At 43.8% G+C, this 23,502-nt stretch overlaps 1 protein-coding gene across 3 annotated transcripts in view; it reads right to left on the reverse strand.

Moving 5' to 3' along the window:
* LOC125459410 (dual specificity protein phosphatase 8-like) overlaps positions 1 to 23,502 on the reverse strand; it is a 225,493-nt gene that overhangs the window by 84,181 nt on the left and 117,810 nt on the right. For all 3 annotated transcript variants that reach the window (XM_059651891.1, XM_048545831.2, XM_059651890.1), the window contains one exon: positions 18,949 to 19,087. In XM_059651891.1, coding sequence (XP_059507874.1) covers positions 18,949 to 19,087 — 139 coding nt within the window. The remainder of the gene's footprint in view (positions 1 to 18,948; positions 19,088 to 23,502) is intronic.

A 23,502-nucleotide genomic window follows, 5' to 3' on the forward strand; every position in this document is an offset into this window, starting at 1 on the left:
TTTTGTGCTCCTGAGATGCTGTTTGACCTGCTGTGTTCATCCAGCCCCATACTTTGTTATCTTGGATTCTCCAGCGTCTGCAGTTCCCATTACCTCAGTTGTTGGGACACCAATTGCTTTCTACAGCATTAGCAATGGGTGCATGATCTTTGCTGTATGCATAGATATACCGCCCCCAAGATACAAGGTATATTCTAACACATAGCTAGTACCTGGTGCATACAATTGCTGGGAAATAATACGAAGAACCTAAATTCTGTTCACTGGCTCTTTGTATAGGTGCTTCTGAAGGCTGCAGTGCTGTTGTTTTCGAATAGGAAGTACTGGCTCTTCACTGGGTGCATCTATAGCACATTATTTTAACCAAAAGCTTTGAATTCAGTGAAAACCCCTTCCTGTCATTCATACAACACAGATAAATGTACTTCTTGTGTAATTTTTTTCAAACAAACACGGAACACTCTTCACTATACCAAGTAAAGCTCTCACAATCAAAAAGACGCTCTCCACTTTTCAGCTCAGCATTTGACAAGTATATACAAATACTCTAAAATCTATAAATGCCATTGTGATGTGATTTGTATTTTGAGGTCAAATGCTCAAATATGGTGTTAATTACTAATTATTTTACTCATTGATCAAAAATGCAAATAGCTCGACCTGAATTCTTATATGAAGTCCATGGCGCAGTTACATATATATCTACATTTTGGTGTATGTTTGTCAGTCTGTCTGCCTGTATGTCTGAGTGTCTGTATCTGTCTGTATGCTTGTGCGCAGGCAAACCTTTACTGAATTCAACAGAAAACAGTTGGGCAGATGTGTCATAAGTAACTGCGGAGAACATCATAATGCTGTTGAGATAACAAGGTGTGGAGCTGGATGAACACAGCAGGCCCTCGGGGTCCAGGCCCGAAGCGTCAGCTTTCCTGCTCCTCTGATGCTGCTTGGCCTGCTGTGTTCATTCAGCTCTACACCTTGTTATCTCAGATTCTCCAGCACCTGCAGTTCCTATTATCTCTGATTACAATGCTGTCATTCAGTGGACGTTTTTAAAAACATAAGTACATTTTATTTCTTCGGGAAGGCAAAAATGCCATTAGATTATGGATATAATTAGAAAACCTCATGTTTCATTATTCAACTCAGACAACCTGCCATTTGCGGTGTCACTAGATCAAGCGTTTAACCTGGTCCTACACAACCTGATTCCATTTCATTGCTTGCACTCAGATTGTACTTAATGAACCCATTGCAACAAAGAACAAAACAGAGGCAATTATGCAAATTTTCAATGGGACAACTGTGTGTTTTGCGTTCAGTGAACAATGGTGCATTTAGAAAATGTGTTGAATGCTAACAACTTTCAAGACTCAAATCCAGCTGCAGTCTGCACTGGATCCTCAGTAGCACTCTACTGTCTTCTTCCAAACACAAACCAAGCACAATAATATTCACTGTAATTGGCGCAAGGTCAATGAGAAATTGGTCCAAGTGTAATTCGGCCAAACATTTTCCATTCACTCCCACGGGATATTAGTCAATCCATGGAACCACTTTTCATTCACACTGCCTGTACAGAACTTCAATGACTAAACCCCACTTTCATGACACACACCCTCAACAGGCTAAAGCTCACTCACTTTCATTAATAGACAAAGTCACTACAGGGTTGCACTCTCATAGAGACATAACTGATGGTGATTTCACAGAACATCACCACACCTCAGGCAAGGGGGGACATTGATAAGGAGAGTCTTTCATGGTAACCTCAGCTGGTAAAGGAAGTGAACCCACACTGTTGGCATCTCTCTGCATTGCAAACCAACCATCCCACCAACTGAGCTAATATTGAACCACAATGAACTAAACTCATTTACTTTCATTACACCAAACCTCAACAGTCTAAAGCGTCATAGACGATGCCCAATTTCAGTGGTTTAAATCCCATTCAATTTCATTATACTGAGGTTCAATGGTCTACATATGTTCATTTTCATTATACTGAGCCTCAACAGATTAAACTACATCCTTACAAACATGAAACTTCACAAGTCAGTTTGATGGAAACCATTTTTTCCTGTAATTTAAGGTGAAAGGGAATTTCCTAGTTTTGGGGGGTTGGGGGTGGGGTGTGAGGTGATCATATTAACTTTGTCTGCAAACAGGCCCATCTCATCTGTAAGCAAAACCTAGTGAAAAACAATTGGCAGATTTTATACCTGGACCACAGAGACTCAGAAAAGGAAACAGAAACAATTGCTATTGAGAAGTGCAGAAATATTGTTTTGGTATTAACAGGTAAGAAAAATGCTCATCGAGGTCAGTTTTGGGTCCTGTTTAGAAGAAGGGTCACTGGACCCGAAATGTTGACTCTGCTTTCTCTCCACAGATGCTGTAAGACCTGCTGAGTTTCTCCAGCAATTTCTGTTTTGGTTTCGGACTTCCAGCATCTGCAGTTCATTTTTCATAGAAGTTTTCTTCCTGTTTGAAAAGAACAGAACAGGATTGACCAGACTTTGCGATTTAAGGAATGAGGAAGCACCAAGGTTGATTTTGCCGAAGCAAATCTATTCTCATTTCTGAAGGGCAGTGGAAGATGTGACTTGCTATGGGGTGGGGAGGCATGAGGTGAATCTGTAAGCCAGTTGAGACGTAATCTGGTATTGCCACCCAGCTGCTGGAAGTATAGTGTTAAAGTAAAAATACACTACACAATTGAGTGACTTAGTTAGTGCAAAGCTCCTTTTCGTTGAGGCGGTACGTCTGTCGTCTGTGGTTAAGTAGCGTTTGATCTATGTTGATGTTAGTTTGGTTGTTAAAGTAAAAATCCTAAAGTGAGAAATCTTGTCCTGTTATTATTTTCATTATTTCTCATTTCTGTAAAACAAAATTTCTGAAACACTATACATTTTTATATGGAACCTCATTGAACAAAACCACATTCACTTCACTAGGATAAACTCTTCCTCTTTTTCCTCCACTTCAACTCGAATGCATTATGATCCTTTCCAATCTATAATATGGACACAATGAGACAAACATCAACTAAGCCTCACGGACCATCAACTTGGTCAAAGATGCTCATTGGTCTGCCTGAAACTTGTTGCTCTTCCAGAGTAGGGAGTTGACTCTGACTGAGTGTTGCAGACTGGCACATTTCAAGGGGCTGGACCAATTGTGGAAGGATGCACTCAAATTTGGGCAGCTGCTGCCAAGGCACAGTTGAGGAGTATCGCTGTGTGAGGTCTTTCTGCCAAATTTAAATGGGGGTCCATTTAGCTATCAGACCCTCCTCGTGCCTCAAATGCATGAAATATAATATGGCTTAAGTAAGAGATGCCTTGTTTAGATGCAGTCAAACTCCAAGACAGACAAACAGGAGGCTGGAAGAACACAGCAGAGCCAGGCAGTATCTGGAGGAAAGGAGCAGTCAATGTTTCGGGTATTTTGCTTCTTCAGGACTGGATGTGGGAGTAGGGGGAGCTGCATATAAAGGGAGGATGGAGGCAGAATGGTACTAATTCTGCCTCCACCCCTCCCCCCTTGCCTTTTAATCTGCATCTCCTCCTACACGCACATCCAGTCCTCAAGAAGGGTTCTACCCAAAACGTTGACTGCTCCTTTCCTCCAGATGCTGCCTGGCTTCCTGTTTTCCCACTTTGTATTCCAGCATCTGCAATTTTTTTTGACTCAAGCTCCAATATTTGTTTATTTCATTGATGTACTCCTGTACAAAACTGAACTGCGTTTGTGACTGTTATATATGTAAAAAAAATTTTATGAATAAGGTAATTTTTGTATTAAAAATCTTTCCATTCAACCCAAAGGTATGCAACTAACACTAAGCATTGTTAAATACAACATCATGTGATATACATGAAACTTCTCTCAAATTATCCACTTAATAATGCTCATTTACAAGATGAAGCAGTCCATGGCTAAATGTAACAGAAGACATCGCAGCATATTTATACAGTCGAATCATTTTGTTCTGTTTTCTTTGTTGTTTATTGTTAAACTGGATTGCTGAATGAATGGCTAAATGGCCCAGGCACAAAAATTTGCAAACAGGCTATTTTTATCAAATGTTTATATGAACTTGGATCCAAGCAAAACATTCCTTGGTGAATGACTTATGTGTTTATCAGATTTCAACTGTGCTTTGCCCAGTAGCAATCAAAATGGGAAAACTCAATAACTTGGGAATTGCATTGAATTGAACGGGCTTATTCAGGTTTCATTGTATACACAGAATGACCACACAAGCACGCATACACATACATAAATACACTAACTCAAGATAAGAGCCCTTTCCACTGTCTACTTGACGTACATACATTGTAGCTTCAGTTTTCCATCTCCAACCCTGAGACCAAAACTGGGTCAACTCAATCACTGTTACTGAGAGACAAATTGAATCAGAGCTGCCTATAATCCAATTTTGAAAAGTACTATAACCAAGCATGACACCTTCCATGTCTGCAGAGAAGCCAATGATCAGGAGTGGAGAGAAGATGATGGTAAAAAGAGCGGTGGGAGGGGGGAGCTAGGACACCCCGGCTGTTCACCTCGATGGAAATCCAGCTGCAAAGACCCCCAGCCTGTCTCTCCCATGCCTGTAATTTGTTCTGTCTGTATACTGTGTAGTCTGGGGGCAAAGTGTTGCATCTTTTCCCCAAAGGCATTAACTGACACCAAACTGGAAGTGGGTACTAAACTCTGCACCCTCTGGTCCATGACAATAGATGTCATGTTCCAAATGAAATGCAGAGAAAAAGCAACACTACCTTTTGCTGACTCAAGTGGAATTATATCAAGCTGACCTTTAAGCCCAAAGTAACACTTTAAAATGGCTGTGTTCCTCAGCTCTTTGTTTTATGGCTCAGAAACATGGATGGGTATATCAACTATCAAATAAAGGAGCAGACTAATTTTCTTCTCTGCTGTGTGTTATGTATTCTGGGTGTACCCTTGCAGAGCCAAATCACGAATACAGCAAAGACAGATGTCACAGAGGCTCTGGACATCAGTTATCCCAGTTAGGAGTCTCTAGCTGATGACAGAGAAAATGAAAGAAAACTCCTGTGAGCATTATGATGATCCACAGCTACACTAACTTGCCAAAAGAATGGGCAATTTTGAAAACTACCGATCATTATATTTCAGAGCTTCATGTGTTGCACTTGTGGCAGAGCCTGCCTCTCAAGGACTGGTCTCTTCAGCCACCAGCAAGGATAATCAAATTCCACGTGAATGCCATCTGAAATGGATCCATCCTCCGAGTGTCCACCATTGTTCCTGGATGGAAGCCCTGGTCTGGTCTATTCCTTAATGAGGGGATTTTACCCAAGATTGCTGAATTGAGGGAATGAAGATTTTGGGTCTACTCAAGTTCAGAACGTCTCCCTGGCAATGGCATTCCCAAATCATTCTCCCGAGGCAGGGTCAGAATTTTAAAACATGAACTCATATTTATGTAGCACCTTTAGTGAAATGAAACATACCAAGCTACGTTACAAAACAAACCATCATACTGAGTCATATAAGGAAATATTGAGTCAGATGTCAAAAAGCTTGATCAAGGAGATATAGTTTTCAGAAGCGTCTTAAAGAAATAAAGCAGAGAGGTTCAGGCTTGAAGGGAGGGAAATCCCAGAACTTGGACTGAGGCAACTGAAGGCATGGCTACAATTTTAATTTGGAATTTACATGCCGCCAGCGTTAGAAGAGGGCAGAGATTCTGGAGCAATGTGGGACTTAGGAAGATGACAAAAAGAGGGGCAGGGGACTTACAAGCAAGTATGAAAATTTTAATGTCAAGATGTGGCTTGATTAGCAGTCAATGACAGGGGATCATAGGGGATGGAGCTAACTGTGGATTCAAACGTGGGCAAAAATCTGAATTATCTTAAATTTACGGGCACATGGAGACCAATCAATAGTTCATTGGATTAGTTCAGTGTGTAGCAAAATAAATAAGTCATGGAGTCACAGAATCATACAGCACAGAAACTGACCCTTCTGGCTGAACATAATCCCAGACTAAACTAGTCCCATCTGCCTGCTCCTGGCCCACATCCCTCCTTACCTTCTCTATTCATGTACTTATCCAAATGTTATAATGTACCTACAACCACCACTCTCTCTGTAAGTTCATTCCACATGCAAACAACCCTCGATGTAAAACATTTGCCCCCTCTCCTCTCTGCTTAAAACATGCCCCCTCATCTTGAAATCCCCCACCCTAGGGAAAAGGCACCTACCACTAACTCTCTCTATATCCCTCACGATTTTATAAAGCTTTGTAAGTCACTCCTCAATCTCCTGTGCTCCTGTAAAGGAAGTCCCAGCCTATCCAAGCTTCCTTTATAACTCAAACCTCCTATGCCTGACAATATGCTGGTAAATCTCTTCTGAACCCTCTCCAGGTCAATAATATCTTTCCTGTAACAGGGTGACCAAGACTGGACGCAGTACTCCAGTAGAGGCCTCACCAACGTCCTGTATACCCCCATTGTCCTAGTGGGTTGCTCTATCATTAGACAGCCTTGACTGATGGCAGTTTAACCTCAGGGTAACCACCACCTCAGGCAATGGGAGAGATTGAGAAGGAGAGTCCTTCACAGTAACTTCAGCCAGGAATTGAACCCATTCCTTTGGTGTCACTTAGTCATTCAGCCAACTGAGTTAACGAACCCCCAAGTCTACTGGAGGTGACAAGAGAACGGATGAGTGCTCCAAAATCAGATGAGTCGATGCAGGGATGAAATCTGAGATGTTGCTGAGGTGAACGCAGAGAAACTCATTGCAGGATCAAATGTGACACCAAGGTTGTGTGAACAGTCTGAATTAATTCAAACCACTGCCAGGGAGATGGGTGGAGTCAATAGTTAAGTCATGGAGTTTGGAGCAGGCTTCAGCACTACATCATTGGGGGAGATTTCTGCTCCTTCATTACTGGGACTTAGGCAATCAGTGTTATAACTTAACAACAGGAGAAAAGTTGAGCGAGGTGCTGGTGAAGTGAGGCTGGGTATTTTTGTTTCCTTCATTTCTGGGATTGGGCATCGTTGGCTTGGTCAACATTTCTTGTCCAAATCTGGCTGTCCTTGAGAAGGTGGTGATGAGCTGCCCTCTTGAACCGATGCAGTCCACCTGCCAGGGGTTGGCCCACAATGCCCCTAGGGAGGGAATTCAGGGATTTTGACCCAGTGACAGTGATGAAACGGCGATATACTTCCAAGTCAGGATAGTGAGTGGCTTGGAGAGGAACTTGCAGGTGGTGCTGTTCCCATAGATCTGCTGCCCGTGTCCTTCTCGATGGAAGTGGTCCCAAGTTTGGAAGATGCTGAGGGTCTTTGGTGAATTTCTGCAGTGCATCTTGTAGATAGTTCACACTACTGCTACTGACAACTGGTGGTGAAGGGGGTGGATGTTTGTGGATGTGGTGTCAATCAAGTGGGCTGCTTTGTCCTGGATGGTGTCAAGCTTCTTAAGTATTGTTGATGCTGCATTCATCGAGGCAAATGGGGAGTATTCCACCACATTCCTGACTCGTGCTTTGTAGATGGCAGTCAGGCTTCGGGGAGTCAGGAGGTGAGTTACTTGCTGCAGTATTCCCAGCTTCTGACTTGCTCTTGCAGCCACTGTAGTAATGTGGTGAGTAAAGTTGAGTTTCTGGTCAATGATAGCCCCCAGGATGTTGATAGTGTGGGATCCAGTGACGGTAACACCAGTGAATGTCAAGGGACTTTAGTTAGATTGTCTCTTATTGGAGATGGTCATAGCCTGGCATTTGTGTGGCTCGAATGTCACTTGCCACTTGTCAGCCCAAGCCTGGCTATTGTCCAGATCTTGTTGCATGTGAACATGGACTGCTTCAGTAGCTGAGGGGTTATGAATGGTGCTGAACATTGTGCAATCATCAGCGAACATGCCCACTTCTGACCTTATGATGGAGGGAAGGTCGTTGATGAAGCAGCTGAAGATGTTTGGCCAAGGATACTATCCTGAGGAACTCCCGCGGAGATGTCCTGGAGTTGAGATGATTGACCTCCCACAACCACGGCTAGCTTTCTATGTGTCAGATATGACTCCAACCAGTGGAGAGTTTTCCCCCGATAGCCATTGATTCTAGTTTTGCTGGGACTCCTTGATGCCACACTCGGTTGAGTACAGCCTTGATATAAAGGGCAGTCACTCTCACCTCACCCTCTGGAATTCAGCTCTTTGTCCATGTGTGAACCAAGGCTGTAATGAGGACACAAGCTGAGTGGCCTTGGCAGAACCCAAACTGGGCGTCACTGAGCAGGTTATTGCTGAGCAGGCGCTGCTCGATAGCACTGTTACTGACACCTTCCATCACCTTACTGATGATCGAGCAGAGACTGAAGGGTTGGTAATTGGCCGGGTTGGATCTGCCCTGCTTTTTATGTACAGGGTATACCTGCACAATTTTCCACATTGTCGGGTAGATGTCAGTGCTGTGACTGTACTGGAACAGCTTGGCTAGGGGAGCGGCAAGTTCTGGTGCACAAGTCTTCAGTGCTATTGCCGGAATATTGTCAGGGCCCGTGGTCTTTGTAGTATCCAGTGTCTCCAACTATTTCTTGATATTACATGGACTGAATCAAATCGGCCGAAGACTGGTATCTGTAATGCTGCGGACCACTGGAGGAGGCTGAGATGGATCACCCAGTCGGCACTTCTGGCTGAACACTGCTGTGAATGCTTCAGTCTTGTCTTTTTGCATTGTGCTGGGCTCTTCCATCGTTGAGGATGGGGATATTTGTGGAGCCTCCTCCTCCAGTGAGTTGTTTAATTGTCCACCACCATTCACAACTGGATGTGGCAGGACTGCAGAGCTTAAATCTGATCCATTGGTTGTGGGATTGCTTAGCTCTGTCTATGCTTGCTGTTTTGGTGTGTTAGCTGTCCTGTTTGGTGGCTTCACCAGGTTGAAACCTCATCTTCAGGTCTGCCTGGTGCTGCTCCTGGCATACCCTCCCGTACTCTCCATTGAACCAGGGTTGATCCCCTGGCTTGATGGTAATAGCTGAGTGGGGAATATGCGGTAACAGATCGTGCTGGGATACAATTCTGCTGCTGTTGATGGCCCACAGATCCTTATGGATGCCCAGTCCTGAGTTGCTAGATCTGTGTGAAATCTGTCCCATTTAGCACAGTGATACTGCCACACAACACGATGGAGGTTGTTCCCAATGTGAAGGCGGGACTTTGACTCCACAAGGACTGTGCAATGGTCACTCTTACCCTGCATCCCATAAGAATTCTATTCCGTTTTCCCAGGGACAGATGCAAATGCAGTTGGCAGATTAGTAAGGATGAGGTCAAGTATGTCCCTCTTGTTGGTTCCCTCACCACCTGCCACAGACCCATTCTAGCAGCTACGTCCTTTAGGACCCAACCAGCTCTATCAGTAGTACTGCTGCTGAGCTACTCTTGGTGGTGGACATTGAAATCCCCCACCCAGAGGACATTTTATGCCCCTGTCATCCTCAGTGCTTCCTCCAAGTGTTGTACAATATGGAGGAGGACTGATGCATCAGCTGAGGGAGGATGATATGTGGTAATCAGCAGGAGGTTTCCTTGCCCATGTTTAACCTGAAGCCATGAGACGTCATAGAGTCCGGAGTCAATGTTGAGGGCTCCTGGAGCAACTTCCTCCCGTCTGTCGTGGGTGTAAAACAGATAGTCGTGGCTGAAGGGAGTAAAAATAAATTCTCCATCTGTGGAACCAAAATCTCTGATCGATGTAAGATTTGTACATGAAATGAGATCAGGGCAGTCTAACTTTAATTTGTAATTGTCGAAGACTAAAGTACAGATTGTGAATACCTAACATCCTAACTCCTCATGCACTTTCCTGCCTTTCTGTCTCTCCCCTTCTCCCCTAAGGATTATCTTTGTGATGTACTCCTATTTGCATCCCTTTTCACAACTCTTTTTCGGGTACATCGATGACATCATCAGTGCTGCTTCCCTGTCTCGGTCAAAATGGGAAATATGTATCGATTCTGATTCCCATTCCCATCCGGCTCTCACCTTCAGCTGGTCCATCTCTGACACTTCCCTTCCTTTCCTTGACATCTGTGTTTCCATTTCTAGGTTTAGGCTGGTCACCAACAGCTACTACAACTCCTACAGTTACCTGGACAATACACACACATACCCTGCATCCCATAAGAATTCTATTCCGTTTTCCCAGTTTCTCCTTCTCCCTCTTGTCTGCTTTGGCAATGCAACCTCCTGCAAGGGGGTAGTGGTCAGAAATGTATGCCTTTTTCCCCAACCAAGGATTCCCCACCGCCGTGGTTGATAGGACCCTCAGCCATGTCCAACCCATCTCCCATACTTTGGCTCTTACGCCTTCTCTTCCCTCCCATAACAGCGATAGGGGACCCATAATCCTCATTCACCACCCCATCAGCCCCAACATCCAACAGATCACTGGGACCATTTCTGCCACCCCCAGTAGGATGCCATCACCCGACACGCATTCCCCTCCCTTCCCTTGTCCACAGGGTTCCTCCTCCTCCTCCATTTCCAAACACCCACAACACTTCCAAGGGGCCTTCCAGTGGAATTGCAGAAGGTGTAATTGCCTATTTACCTCCTTTCCCCTCACTATCCAATGCCCCAGACACACCTTCCAGGTGAGACCACAATTTACCTGGGCTGCACTCAATCTAGTCTGTTATATTTGCCGCGCACAACGCAGTCTCCTCAACACTGGGGTGATGAAATGTAGACTGGGCTGCCACTTAGTGGAACACTGACATTCTCCCCACAAACTGACCCTTACGTTTTCCAGTTGCCTGCCACTTCAACACACCATTGTGCTTCTTGGTCAACATCTCTGTCTCAGGTTTGCTGCAGTGCTCCAGCAAAGCTCAATGCAAGTTGGAAGAACAGCATCTTATTTTTCACTTGGGGACACTGCAGCCTTCAGGACTCAGTACTAACTTCAATAATTTTAGGGCCAGACATTGTCCTCCCATATTCCTTAGGCATCTCCACACCCCAGGCTGCTTTCAACACAGCCAAAGCGTTTTCACCTACTTATGGTTCCCATCATCAGTTTTTCGTTCATCCATTCCTTTATCTGCCTATGTCTCTCTGTCTATCTCTCTCTCTCTCTCTCTCTCTGGGTTTCATCCCTGCCTATCAACCTACTCCAACACCTTGTCTTCCTAACGATTAATTCCAAAGTAGAGTCACTGGACTCCAAACTCCATTAATTCTGCCTTCTCTCCACAGATGCTGCCAGTTTCCCCAGCAATTTCTGCTTTTGTTCCCAGATTTCCAGCATCTGCGGTTCTGCGTTTTATTATTACGGCCAAAGATATTCCACAGTGTGTGAAGTGACCGGTATTCTACCCCACAGCTCGCTCTGATAGAAAGAAGAGTTAAGGAAGTTACTTTTGCAACTCTGACTTTTATTTTCTTTCTTGACAACCTGGGCAAAATATTATATCCTTCCCACCTTTTGGTCTGCCAACACTGGCTGGAAAGAGGTTTTTTTTGATGTCGAGAGAAACAATTGGTGACTATTTTATGTTTCAATGACCTTGAGCACACCATAAATTTAACAACAGTCTAATTAGGAAGCGAAAAGTTTGCAGGATCACAAAGGGAACATGTTATGTCTTTGTCCTTCTGATTGAGCTGTACCATCCAGATGGTTTGCAAACAGATTGTCTTCCGTCTCAGCCTCACGTGACCGCCTGAAATCACCTGATAAGCTACTTCCTCCCAAACAGGCAGTCACAATGCTCTTGGAGCCCACCAGGATCTCCATGGCAAAGAACAGTTGAGAGAAAGGAAAATGTCCATTGCGCACCTAATGCCTTTAAACAGGGCTGTGCAGGTTGAGATCCCTGCTTTAATTTCAAATATCGCACTCTCACAAACATCCATGTCGAAACGCAACACTGCTTTTGATAAGATTACAGCAGCAATTGGACAAATTTGTTCTTGCCAACAATCCCACAATGAAATGTAACAAAGCCTCTTGTCCATTGCTTCATCATTGTAGGGAAAGCCTTCTGAATTTTAAGAAACGCTTATCTTAAGCAAATGTAAATCTCTGAATGTCCTACCCACAATTGCTGACACTGTGTCTATTTTATCTAACAACGCAGTGTCAGTACAGCACCCTAATGTATCATTTCCATTAGTTTCTCATTCATGTCATATCAGTGAGATGCCTCACGCTGAACCTTCCCTGTCCTGTGGTGGTGGCTTTGGGGGCAGAGAAGAAAGGGGGAAGAGAAGAAGGAAAATTTTTGGTAAGAACTCCATGGGGACGGCTTCTTGACACGATCCCAGCTCTTTGCGTTCTTCATGGGTTGGGAGTGGAGGGATGCTTGAGGCACTGAAACAAAATCTGGAATTGTAAACGAGTCTCGGTAATGGTACCATGAAACTGCAGTATCAGCAATCATTAAAAATAACACTCCCTCTCATTTACTGATGTACGTCAGGAAAGGAAATCCACTGCTCTGGTCAACATGTGACTCCTTCCCTCCGAAATGGCCTGCTGAGCCATTCAGTTTTATCCAACTGTTACAGAAAAGCCAGAGCGGGAAAACAAAATATCAATGTCATTTGGTCCAGAAACAATAACAGCCCCCAATAAATCCTGCAACCGCATTTGTGTACTTGAGTAAGATGGATAGTCAAGGTACAGTCTGACAGTCTTGCTCACTGAGTCACATGTGCCAGACACCACCATGACTATCAGAGATAATGGGAACTGCAGATGCTGGAGATTCCAAGATAATAAAATGTGAGGCTGGATGAACACAGCAGGCCAAGCAGCATCCATGACTATTCCTGGTTATGTCCTGACCTACCAAAGATGGCAGCAGAGTGGTAAACAGTCAGGAAGAAGTTGCCCTGAATATTTTCTTGGACATGCAAGAGCGTCACAATTGCTGAATTCCCTCATTACGTAGGGTTATTACTGATCAGAAACTGAACTGGACTTGCCACACAAATGCAGTAGCTCTGTGAAGGTGAAGTATAAGGAGCAGCATTCTGAAAGCTGGTGATTTCAAATAAACCTGTTGGACCATGTGTGATTTCTGACCTTGCCCACCCCACACCAGCACCTCCACATCATCTACAAGACGATGGTCACAAGTGTGATGGAATATTCCCCACTTGCCTGGCTGAGTGCAGTTCCAACAACATGTAAAAATTTCGACGTAGTCCAGGAAAAAGCAGCCTGCTTGGTTAGCAGCATATCCATCACTTTCAACATTCACTCCCTCCACCACAGATGCTCAGTGGCAGCAGTGTGTACCATCCACAAGACGCACATGCAGCAAATGACACAGGCTCCTTCAGTAGCAGCTTCCAAACTTGTGATCTCAAGCACCTAAAAGATGACAGGGCAGCAGACACGTGGGAACAGTGCTGACTACAAGTTCCTCTGAAAAGTACACACCAGCCCACCTTGGCACTACATCGACATTCCTGCAATGATCACAGATTCAAAATCCTGGATCTCCCTTCCCATCAGCACTGTGGATGTACCTGCCTCAGATGGGTGACAACTATTCACTACCTTCTCGAGGGTTTTTAAGAATGGGGAATAACTTGGTAGCTATGCATATATCTCCTCAAAGTAAAAAAAGACCAGAACTTGGAGAACTTAGCATGCCAGAAAAGTCTATAGCACACACTGTTGGGCTGGGAGGGGGCTTATGTGTCATACCAGGGAGACCGGCACGACACTGAGGAGACCTGTACCATACCAGTAATACTAGGGAACATGCACATCACTGGAGAGGCATTTTTATGTCATAGGGAGAATAGGGCTGTTAATATAAACAGACCAAGGGGCTGATCTTTGACTTCAAGTCTAGAAGGGCTGCATGCTAAAATGCCTTAAAAAGCAGTCAAATGGACTCTGTCCCACCCTGACCTTCAATCCCACATTTGCCTCGTAGATTTAACTACATTTCAGAGCATCTCCAGATTCCAGCGAAACCTTCCCACGCAGAGATCGGTCACAGAAACATTTCATTCTCACAAATCTGAAAGAAATAGCAAGCATTTTTGAAGAAGCTGCTAATCAGCTAAACGAAACAAGCAGTGATAATTTTTTTACGTTTTACACCTAAAGACAGCATTCCTTAAAAAAAAAACACTAATTAGTCACAGAAAATAACCACCCCTCTTCCACAAGTTTGCCAGTGTTGCAACCAAGCTAACAGCTGGAATGAAAATACAGGCTTACAATTGTGAGGTTCCATTCTGTATGAGCAGTTGTTGTATTTGTGCTGTTATCTGGCACAAGATGTGCACACAATACTGACTAACACATTGCTTCTGTATCCTTTCAGCTTTGTTCAGTGGTGTAAAAGAGGTGCCAATGAACCAGCTTGGAAGAGAGATGGTGAGGTCATGGCAATGTCATTGGACGAGCAATCCAGAAATCCAGATCATATTTTCTTGTGGGCATGGGTTCAAATCCCACCATGGTCATTGGTGGAATTTAAATTCAATTAATAAATCTGGGATATAAAGCTAGCCTCAGTGATGGTGGCCATGAAACTATCACCAATTATCGTAATGACGTATTCTTAATGACCTTTAGGGAAGGAAATTTACTGACCGTGTTCAGTTTACCCTACATATAATTCCAAACCCAGGTAATCTCTTAACAGAGATAATGCGAACTGCAGATGCTGGAGAATCCGAGATAACAAAGTGTGGAGCTGGATGAACACAGCAGGCCAAGCAGCATCTTAGGAGCACAAAAGCTGACGTTTCAGGCCTAGACCTTTCCCGAAACGTCAGCTTTTGTGCTCCTAAGATGCTGCTTGGCCTGCTGTGTTCATCCAGCTTCACACTTTGTAATCTCTTAACAGCCTTCTGAAATGGCCCAGTGTTAATTACGGATGGGCAACAAAATGGCACTGGTGCCTACATCCCATGATTAAAACATGAGAGCTCTTTTATGCAACGCTACCAATGAAGGTAATGAGAAATAAATATTGGGAGAGATGAGCTGCCACATCTTGCTATTAGCTGCTTTCTACTAATACACAACATTAAGATCTAAATCATTCATCCCCACCAATAGGTTTGACTCTGTTAAAAGATCCAAACGATTAACTTGCAATGCACAGCCTGAACAGACCTAACACAACAGAAGATACAACAGAACTTGGGCCATGTGATGGTCAAACAGGCAGCGTGAATGTACTGTTAACCTCTCATTACTCCTGCATGGTGTTCCATCAATGCTCTCTCAAAGAACAACAGTGATTGGCAGACACTCTAATGAATCCCACCCATGCAGTATCATCTCCAAACCAATTCTGTCCTTCGCTTCATTTTCATTTTCATTTTCATTTCCTGGCTAAGAAGAACTCCCCTCAGAAGAGGGAACAGATCCAATATGGATAATTATATATTTGTGCTATCACTCTTGTGGCACAGTACGCCACTGGCGTGTTGTAGATCCAGACAGACTCACGTGTTACAGTTAACTGGAAGACACAATGTCCAGAGAGGCCTGCAGTAAAGACAAGGTATCAAATAAAGGTGATCCTAATGGCTGCTGGTGGTATAGAAAAATTTGAAGTGATTGCACCAAAAGGAAAGCTGTTGAGGTCCTTTTCCCATCCCACCCAGTGCAGCCTATTGAAAACTCCCAGCAATTGTTACTCTTCATGTATTAGTTAGATCTGTATTTAAATATTTACAAAGAATGCAATCCCAGATGAGAATATCTCGCTCAGGGATGAAGGGGTCTGCTGGGTAGAAAGTCTGGCAGATGGGATTTCCATGGGCATTTCACAACTTTCTGGTATATCTGCACACACCTGCTTTGGCCAACAGCGTGCAGCAGTGGAAGGTCTTGCAAGTTGATGAGCAAGCAGACAGGCTGTGTGACAACTTCTTCTTTTGTATATCGCTGTAACAATCTGTCTACCAGCCAAGGCCCAAGTTGGTCCCCGGAGACAGGAGGATATTAGGGACTGCAGCTTACCAAAAGGTATAGAGTGGCTACCCAGATCTACCAAGAAAACACCTGACAACACTTCAGAATTCAGAGAATGGAGGCACAGTGGCAATGTCTACGACTATTTGGCTTCAAACCCTACACCCTGTGACTCAGAGAAACAGAGTGTTACCATTAGTCCGAAGCCTCACTATCATTTTATCTATTGATACAGAATTGTGACAGTACTGCAGATGATGGGGTTTCAATTAATCAGGATGGGGGTTTGATACAATGAGGTAACCATTAAAACACATGCCAGACAGATTGGGTGAGGACTATTATGCTTGGATCCAAAATTAAAAATAGAAAAGTCAAGACTGTTAGATTTTTTTAAGTAAGGGTGTGATGGGTTATGGAAGCAAGTTAATACACAGTTCAAATATGATTTAATTGAATAAGCTGGAAGAACGGTCTGCTCCATGTTCTGGGGCAGAGTTCTTCAGAGAAGCCCAACCAAGTTTCTGATTGCTCCGCAGTTAGGTCAGGCCACTATCTTGGCCACAACTGCATCAGCTGACACATCTTCTTACCCTCATCCCAACGATTTCATTTAATCATATGACCCATACAACAGGCATTATGGTGTTAGCAATATAAAGACACAAACACGCACCTCACATAAAAAAGGGGAACATCATATCCTGCATTGCAAGCAATTTCAAACCGACCTTTGCTTTTACAAGCCAACAATTAGTGCTCTCCATGCCAGCCACTAATCAACAGTTTGGGACAGTCCCTTTCTTTGGAGCAATTAGTCACACAAGATTGAGTTCTGGTCCCAAAGTGTCTGAAATTCTGCTTTAGTCACCTTCTAAACTCAGGGTGTGATTCTATTATTGGAGCAAGTATAAGGTGACCAGCTGTTCAAGAGTCAAAACTGGGACACACTGGAAAGGCGGGGCTCGCTGTCAGGTGCTGGTTGATCATTCTTGGGGAAGGGCAGTTGCAGGCGAGAAGTCTATCAGAAAGTGTCTCCAAGGATACATCCAAACAGATTTGGCAACTTTATTCCACAAATTGTTTCATGGGCATCAGCAGCAGTGGGGCTGTCAAAGCCAAAGGGATGGAGGCAAGTTGGAGATGTCAATGGGGCGGTGCAGGAAGGGGCACAGGTTAGCTGCATGCATGCAATGCAATCTGACTTGAGGAGTGTTTCACAAGAAAACAGGGATAGCCCAGTTTTAACATGACAAGAAGACAATAGGTGAAAAACAGATCATTTGAACTACTTCAAGAAGATTGTCAGGACAACAGGACATCTGATTAAAAACTGTGATTGCCCTGTAAGAATTGAGAGTTCTGGTCAACCTAAGTAAGTACCACCTCATCTAAGGGTGACGTAAAACTCAGATTGGAGGAGGTGCGGGACAATACTTTGATGGAGTTAAGACTAACATTCCTGATTGCTTTAGGAAGTGACTACATTGGTGGTACTTGACCACAGGAGACCACATCTTAGTTCAGGCAAATTGTAGCCAACACCCTTCCTGTGGTTACCAGGCCATGGTGGCATTGCCCCTCCACCATTTCATCATCTTCAGATCCAGCAGAAAAATTGTTGAATCACTCAGTGACAAAATCTTAGGGACGGGAGGGTGGTTAATGAAAGCCTGCCCATTCTTTTCCTGTTGAGTTTTCTTCTGTGGCTTAACAAAAACTGAACAAAAATCCGCAAGACGCTAAGGTGGGATTTGAAATCAATTCCTTAGATCTACTGGGTCAGGCCTCAGCAGCATTACAAGTTTTTTTCCCCTCTTTTGAGGCACGGATGTACTCTATGTCAAATGGTTGTTTTCATGTGTAAGTCATACATTGGGCAAGGTAGTTTATTTCACTCATTCATAGCATGTGGGTGGTCACTGACTGGGCTGGTAATTAATGCTTGTCTCGAAATGCCCTTGAAAAGGTGGTAGTGAGCAGTCCATGTGCTGGAGGTAGACCACAATGCTGTCAGGGAGGGATTTCCAGGATTTTGACCCAGTGACACTCAGGAACAGCGATACTTCTTCAAGCCAAAATGTGGCTTGAAAGGGAACTTGCAGCTGGCAATTTTCCATGTAATTGCCACCCTTGACCTGGATGATAGGGATCATGGGTTTGGAAGGTGCTATCCAAGCACCGTTGAAGTACTTCTGCTGTGCTTCTTGTAGGTGTTAGGAAGAAGTGAATGTTTGTGAATGTGATGCTAATCAAATGGGCTACTACTTTGCTCTGAATGATGCCAAGCTTGAGTGTTGTTGGAGCTGGACTGATGCAGGCAAATGGGGAGCATTCCACCACGCTCTTGACTGGTGACTTGTAGATAGTGGACAGGCTTCGAGGAGTCGGGAGTTGCTCACTACAGTATTACTCGCCTCTGACCTGACGTTATAGTCATAGTATTTGCATGGCTGGCCCAATTTAGTTTCGGGTCAATGATAAACCCTACGATGTTGATGGTAGGGGATTCGACAGTAACCATCAAAGTCAAAACCGTCTGCTCAACAGAGACCCCCACCTGTAACCCTGCTAACTTTCCTGCAATTCGTCAGGGCAAGTTGTAGAACCTCTATCCCACCTGAGGGCAACAACACAGGCCTGGGATTCAATCTAGGACCTTTCTGCTGCCTACGGATATATCAAGTCACCATGCTAACAGTATTCCCTTACAAACAACTTTCACAAACAAACAAAGACTGAGCCCTGAATGTCCATAATAGCTCCTTGAAAATAAATAAATAAATAAATAAAAAAAACGAACTTGCATCATTGATAGATTTAATCCAACAAACCTCCAGGCGCATCTCAAACAACATTGATCACTCTGCGAGTATATTAATTGAAAGAAAGTTGTAACTTCTCTTTTTAAAGTAATGACGAGGACGTCCAAAGTCAGGGTAGAAAGTGGCTGGAAACTGTACCTGCCAGAAGAGAGACGTAGTGGAAGCAGTTCTCCAGTTTGTCAAGGAGTACAGAGGTGAAACTGTCCGATGTCAGCTTGTCTGGGTCTCGCGTGCACTGATCGTAAAGCACCACTTCCTGCTTGCCCTCCACATCAATCTGCAAAGTTGGAAAAGAAGAGTGTTAGAGTGGGACACAGCAGGAGGGACACAGCAGACTGCTCTTTGTATAAACAGTGTTGGAGCTTTCAAAACGCTACGATTTATTGCCTGACTGAAGTGGTTTGGAGAGGCAGCGGGGAAACTGAGGAGAAGTCTGGAAATTCATACCTTTCTAACAAGGGCTTCCTTGCTGGAGGGTTTGTTTCAGCACACTAAGATAAATTAAAGGGACACATTTAAACAGAGAGCGTGCAAGGGAAATTGCTGGAAATGTCCCACTTCATTAGTCTACATTTGCCAAGCTGTCCACTCGTACACCAATATAATGGCCAGATGGTGCAATTTGAGCAGGTTTTTGAACTTGCTTTAATAAAAGTTCACAGATATTTAGTTGAGTGGATATCTTTCACTGGCACCTTAGTGATCGAGTCTCTATTGTGTACCCCGTTGAATGATGCACTGAAGGCTAGTTAAAGGGGGACTATTGCTGTAAGGATTGGGAGTGTGGTAAGGCTGTTGTTCATTGTTGGAGGATATATCCCACCTTATTCCCAGCAGACAGCCATCACAAACAGGATAAACTGAACCACCTCCTTCAGTGTAGTATCATTCTAAGATTCTGCTTTGTACCAGAGAGGATGCCTGTGCAGTACATTGGAGACAATTACAGTGAGATGTTCAATGTTAAAACAGAAGATCAACATACAATGTAGGAGTAGAGAGAGTCATATGGCCCTTCAAGCTAACTCTACTGCGCAGCACAACCATGGCTGATCTTCCTTCTCATTTTGCTGCCCCACTCCCTACATGTGCAAACCCCTGAGGGGCCAAAAATCTGTCTTTGTCGGACATTCAATAGGGGCCACAATCATTTCCAAAATATAATAATGACATCAATGACGGAAGTGATTGAGCTATCGTCAGGTTTATGGATGACCCAAAATTAGGTGGGAGGGCAAATAGTGAGGATTACACAAAGAGTCTGTACAGCAACATTGACATGTTAAGTTTCAACATGAATTAAATTGGTAAAATGTACAAGTGGAAAATTTATAGTGAAGGCTCACTAGGTTGGTTCCCGGAATGAGAACTTGTCCTACGATGGGAGGATAAATAAATTGGTCCTGATTCTCTGAGGTTTACCTCACCAAAGTGTATAAGATTCTGAAGGGGCTTGATGGAGTGGACCTTGAGTGGTTGTTTTGCTTAGCTGGGGAATATAGAACATGGGCATGCTGTCTCAGGATGAGAAGACAGAAGGGCTGAGATGGGAGAAACCACTTCACTCAAGGGATTGTGAATCTGTGAATTCTGGATCCCAGAATGTTGCAGACACTACATTGTTAAGTTTATTTCAGACCATATCAAGGAGCAAAGTAGGCCATTTGGCCTATTGACTCTGCCCCATGCTTCAATGAGATCATGGCTGTTCTGATAATCCTTAAATCCACTTTCCTGCTCTATCCCCTTGACCTTTGATTCCCTTACCGATTAGAAAGCTCGCTGCATCAGCCTTGAACATACTTGACCAACCAACCCCAACAGCCCTCTGCAGTAAAGAATTCCACAGATTCACTACCCCCTGACAGAAGAATTTCATTCTTAGTCTCTGTGTTAAATGAGCAACTCTTTACTCAGAGATTATGCACTCCCACAATGGAAAATAACCTCTCCATGTCTAACCTGTCAAGCCCCTTAAGAATCATACATGTTTCAATAAGGTCTCCTCTCATTCTTCTAAATTCCAATGAGTACAAGCCTGACCTACTCAACCTCGCCTCATAAGAAAACTCCTTGTTACCAGGGACTGACCTAGTTAAGCTTCTCTTGCCCGCTCCCAATGCCAGTACGTCTTTCCTAGGATAAGTAGATCAAAACCTAACATGTCTATGTTGCTGTACAGACTCTTGGTGTAATCCTCACTATTTGCCTTCCCAACTATTGTTGGATCATCCATAAACTTGACAATTGTACAATCATTTCCGTCATTGATATCATGATTATATGGTAAACAGTGGTGGCCCCAGAACTAATCCCTAATGAACATCTGACAAAGAAAGATTTTTGGTCTCTCAGGGATGTACGTATACAGGGAGTGGTCAGGGAAATGATTATTGAATCAGCCAATCTTTCAAGCAAAATATAATAATTAATGGTTCTTTTATTAATGATTTGAGCTCTAAATCTTTTGCCAATTACATTACATCCAACAATAATACCTCTGGTTACTGATCCTTCCACCACTGGACATGTGTTACTTATTTACTTGATCATTCACAACGTTGAACACTTCAATCAACATCTTTATCTCTATAACCTTCTTTAATCAACTTGACAACTGCTTCTCCAGTCTGTCTATTTAACTTCAGTCTTTCAGTGTTCATACCATTCCAGTAAATCTACCTTGCATCCTCTCTAACACATAGATAGCGTTCCTAAGGAGAAAGACACAAAAGTGGTTGCAACGTTCTAGGTGAGGTGTAATTAGTGTTTTACAGAAGTTGTTTGCTTTTGTCCTGAATGGTTATAAATTTCTGTAGAGATAGTAATCCTGCCCTATTTGATGAAATGTTGGAGACAAGTCCTCCTTCCAAGGTCCAGGAAGCCACTGTCAGACTTTATGGTTGTCAAGGGTTTAACCTCCTGAGATCATGCCTTCCACCACCAGGATCTCCTGCTTTCAGTCAGATGACTGACAGCTCTCTAGTCTCAGCAGCGCCCATTGAGAGCAGTGAATGCTGCTGGAGCTGCAGGAGGGTAGATTAGCATGGCGGCGCAAGGGGTGGGCCTTGGGCATAAATTGCCAAAACAGAAGGGTCATCCTTTCCCTCCCCAAGTCCACAGCAAGGTTATCACAGGTTACCCGGCACCCTGACAATACGGAATGACCACGTCTTGCTGCTGGTAAAATGCCAATGCTAGTGAGTAGGAGTAAGTGGTCATTAATTGGCTACTTAAGGGCTTTTAATGGCCCAAGGCAAGAAAGTTGCCCAATACCTAGCTCAGCATTTGGCAAAATCCCAGCAGAGGTAGATAAAGGGTGATAGGCATCACACTCCTCCAATACTTGCTCCCTGGATGTTAGGGGGTAGTGGTGAAAAATTCCTCTCAAGGGCTCTATTTACAAAGCTAAGGATCTCTAATGCCTTTTTAGCAAGCTTCTCAACTTGTCTTCCCACCTGCAGTGACTTAAGGAAGAACAACTTAAGCATGTATCCAGGGTTCCATCCCTTGTAAATTACACTGCTTTGTTCATACTGCCTCTCCTCATTCCTCCTGCCAAAGCGAATCGCCTTCCACTTCTCTTTGTTAAATTTCATCCACACTCTGGCCTGTCTGTCCACTTTGTCAGTCTGTTACTGCCGTCTTCATTGTTTACGTCATTCCAACACACTCCGACACACCACAAATCCCTCACTTTATCACTCTTCAATACTCTAGGTACTTCTCAGTCCAACACACTCAGCTATGCCTCATACCTTTCACCATGACCCTTTCAAATACACCCCACACAGCCATCAATCGAGCAGTCATTAGTATGCGATAAGCGTCACTTTACAGCACGGGCATCTCTCCATTGTAGACTAGACCTGAGCTGTGTGGGTCAGTAAGTTTGATAGCTGGCATTCAGATATTAAGTCAATTATATTTTGTTGCTGCCTGTCATAAACAAATGACTTTAAAAGAGGGCACTAATAAACTCTACATTAGCCGCAAAAACCAAGGGACTGTAGTGACTGTAATGAGGTCAGCCAGATTGACCGCAGAGAATATGAGTTCCCTGATTGGGGCTGTTAATTTGATCCAATCGGGGAGCCCTGGCTGACAGCTATAAACAGGAGTGTCAGAGATTCTGTTCACTCTGACAGCTGGCTTTGAGGGAGTTGGACCAAGCGCAATGCATGCATAAACAAAGGGTGACATGGTAATGGCATACCAGCCTCTGGGGAGTTATTTCAATAACATTCCATGGAAAGGTCTGGACCCATGTAAATCATATTGAAAACTGTCCTTCAAGAAGAACCATCTTTTCAACTGTTTTCTAAGGAAATAGGACCAGGAGTAGGCTAATCAGCTCCTCGGATCCATTTCCCACATTCATTGAGAAAGGCTGAACAGCATTGTGCTCACTGTCTTGATCTAATTGAATAGTTGAACATGCTTGAGGGGCTGAATTGTCAACTCCTATTCCTTCTGTCCTAACTTCTTTTAATGGCATTTCTCCTTTTAGACTCACAAGATTGAAACCAGATCTTGTAAATCAGGTGACTATAAATCTGCTGAAATGTTTCTAACAAGAAACTGTAGTTGCAAGGTTCTCGAGACACTGGGCTTCAGCGTTCAGAAACAGGAAGTGACTTCATTGCCGAGGCAGCTGAAAGCACAGCCAGAAAGATGAAGAAATTAAAACGA

This window comes from Stegostoma tigrinum, chromosome 17, assembly GCF_030684315.1.
Source record: "Stegostoma tigrinum isolate sSteTig4 chromosome 17, sSteTig4.hap1, whole genome shotgun sequence".
Lineage (NCBI taxonomy): Eukaryota > Metazoa > Chordata > Chondrichthyes > Orectolobiformes > Stegostomatidae > Stegostoma > Stegostoma tigrinum.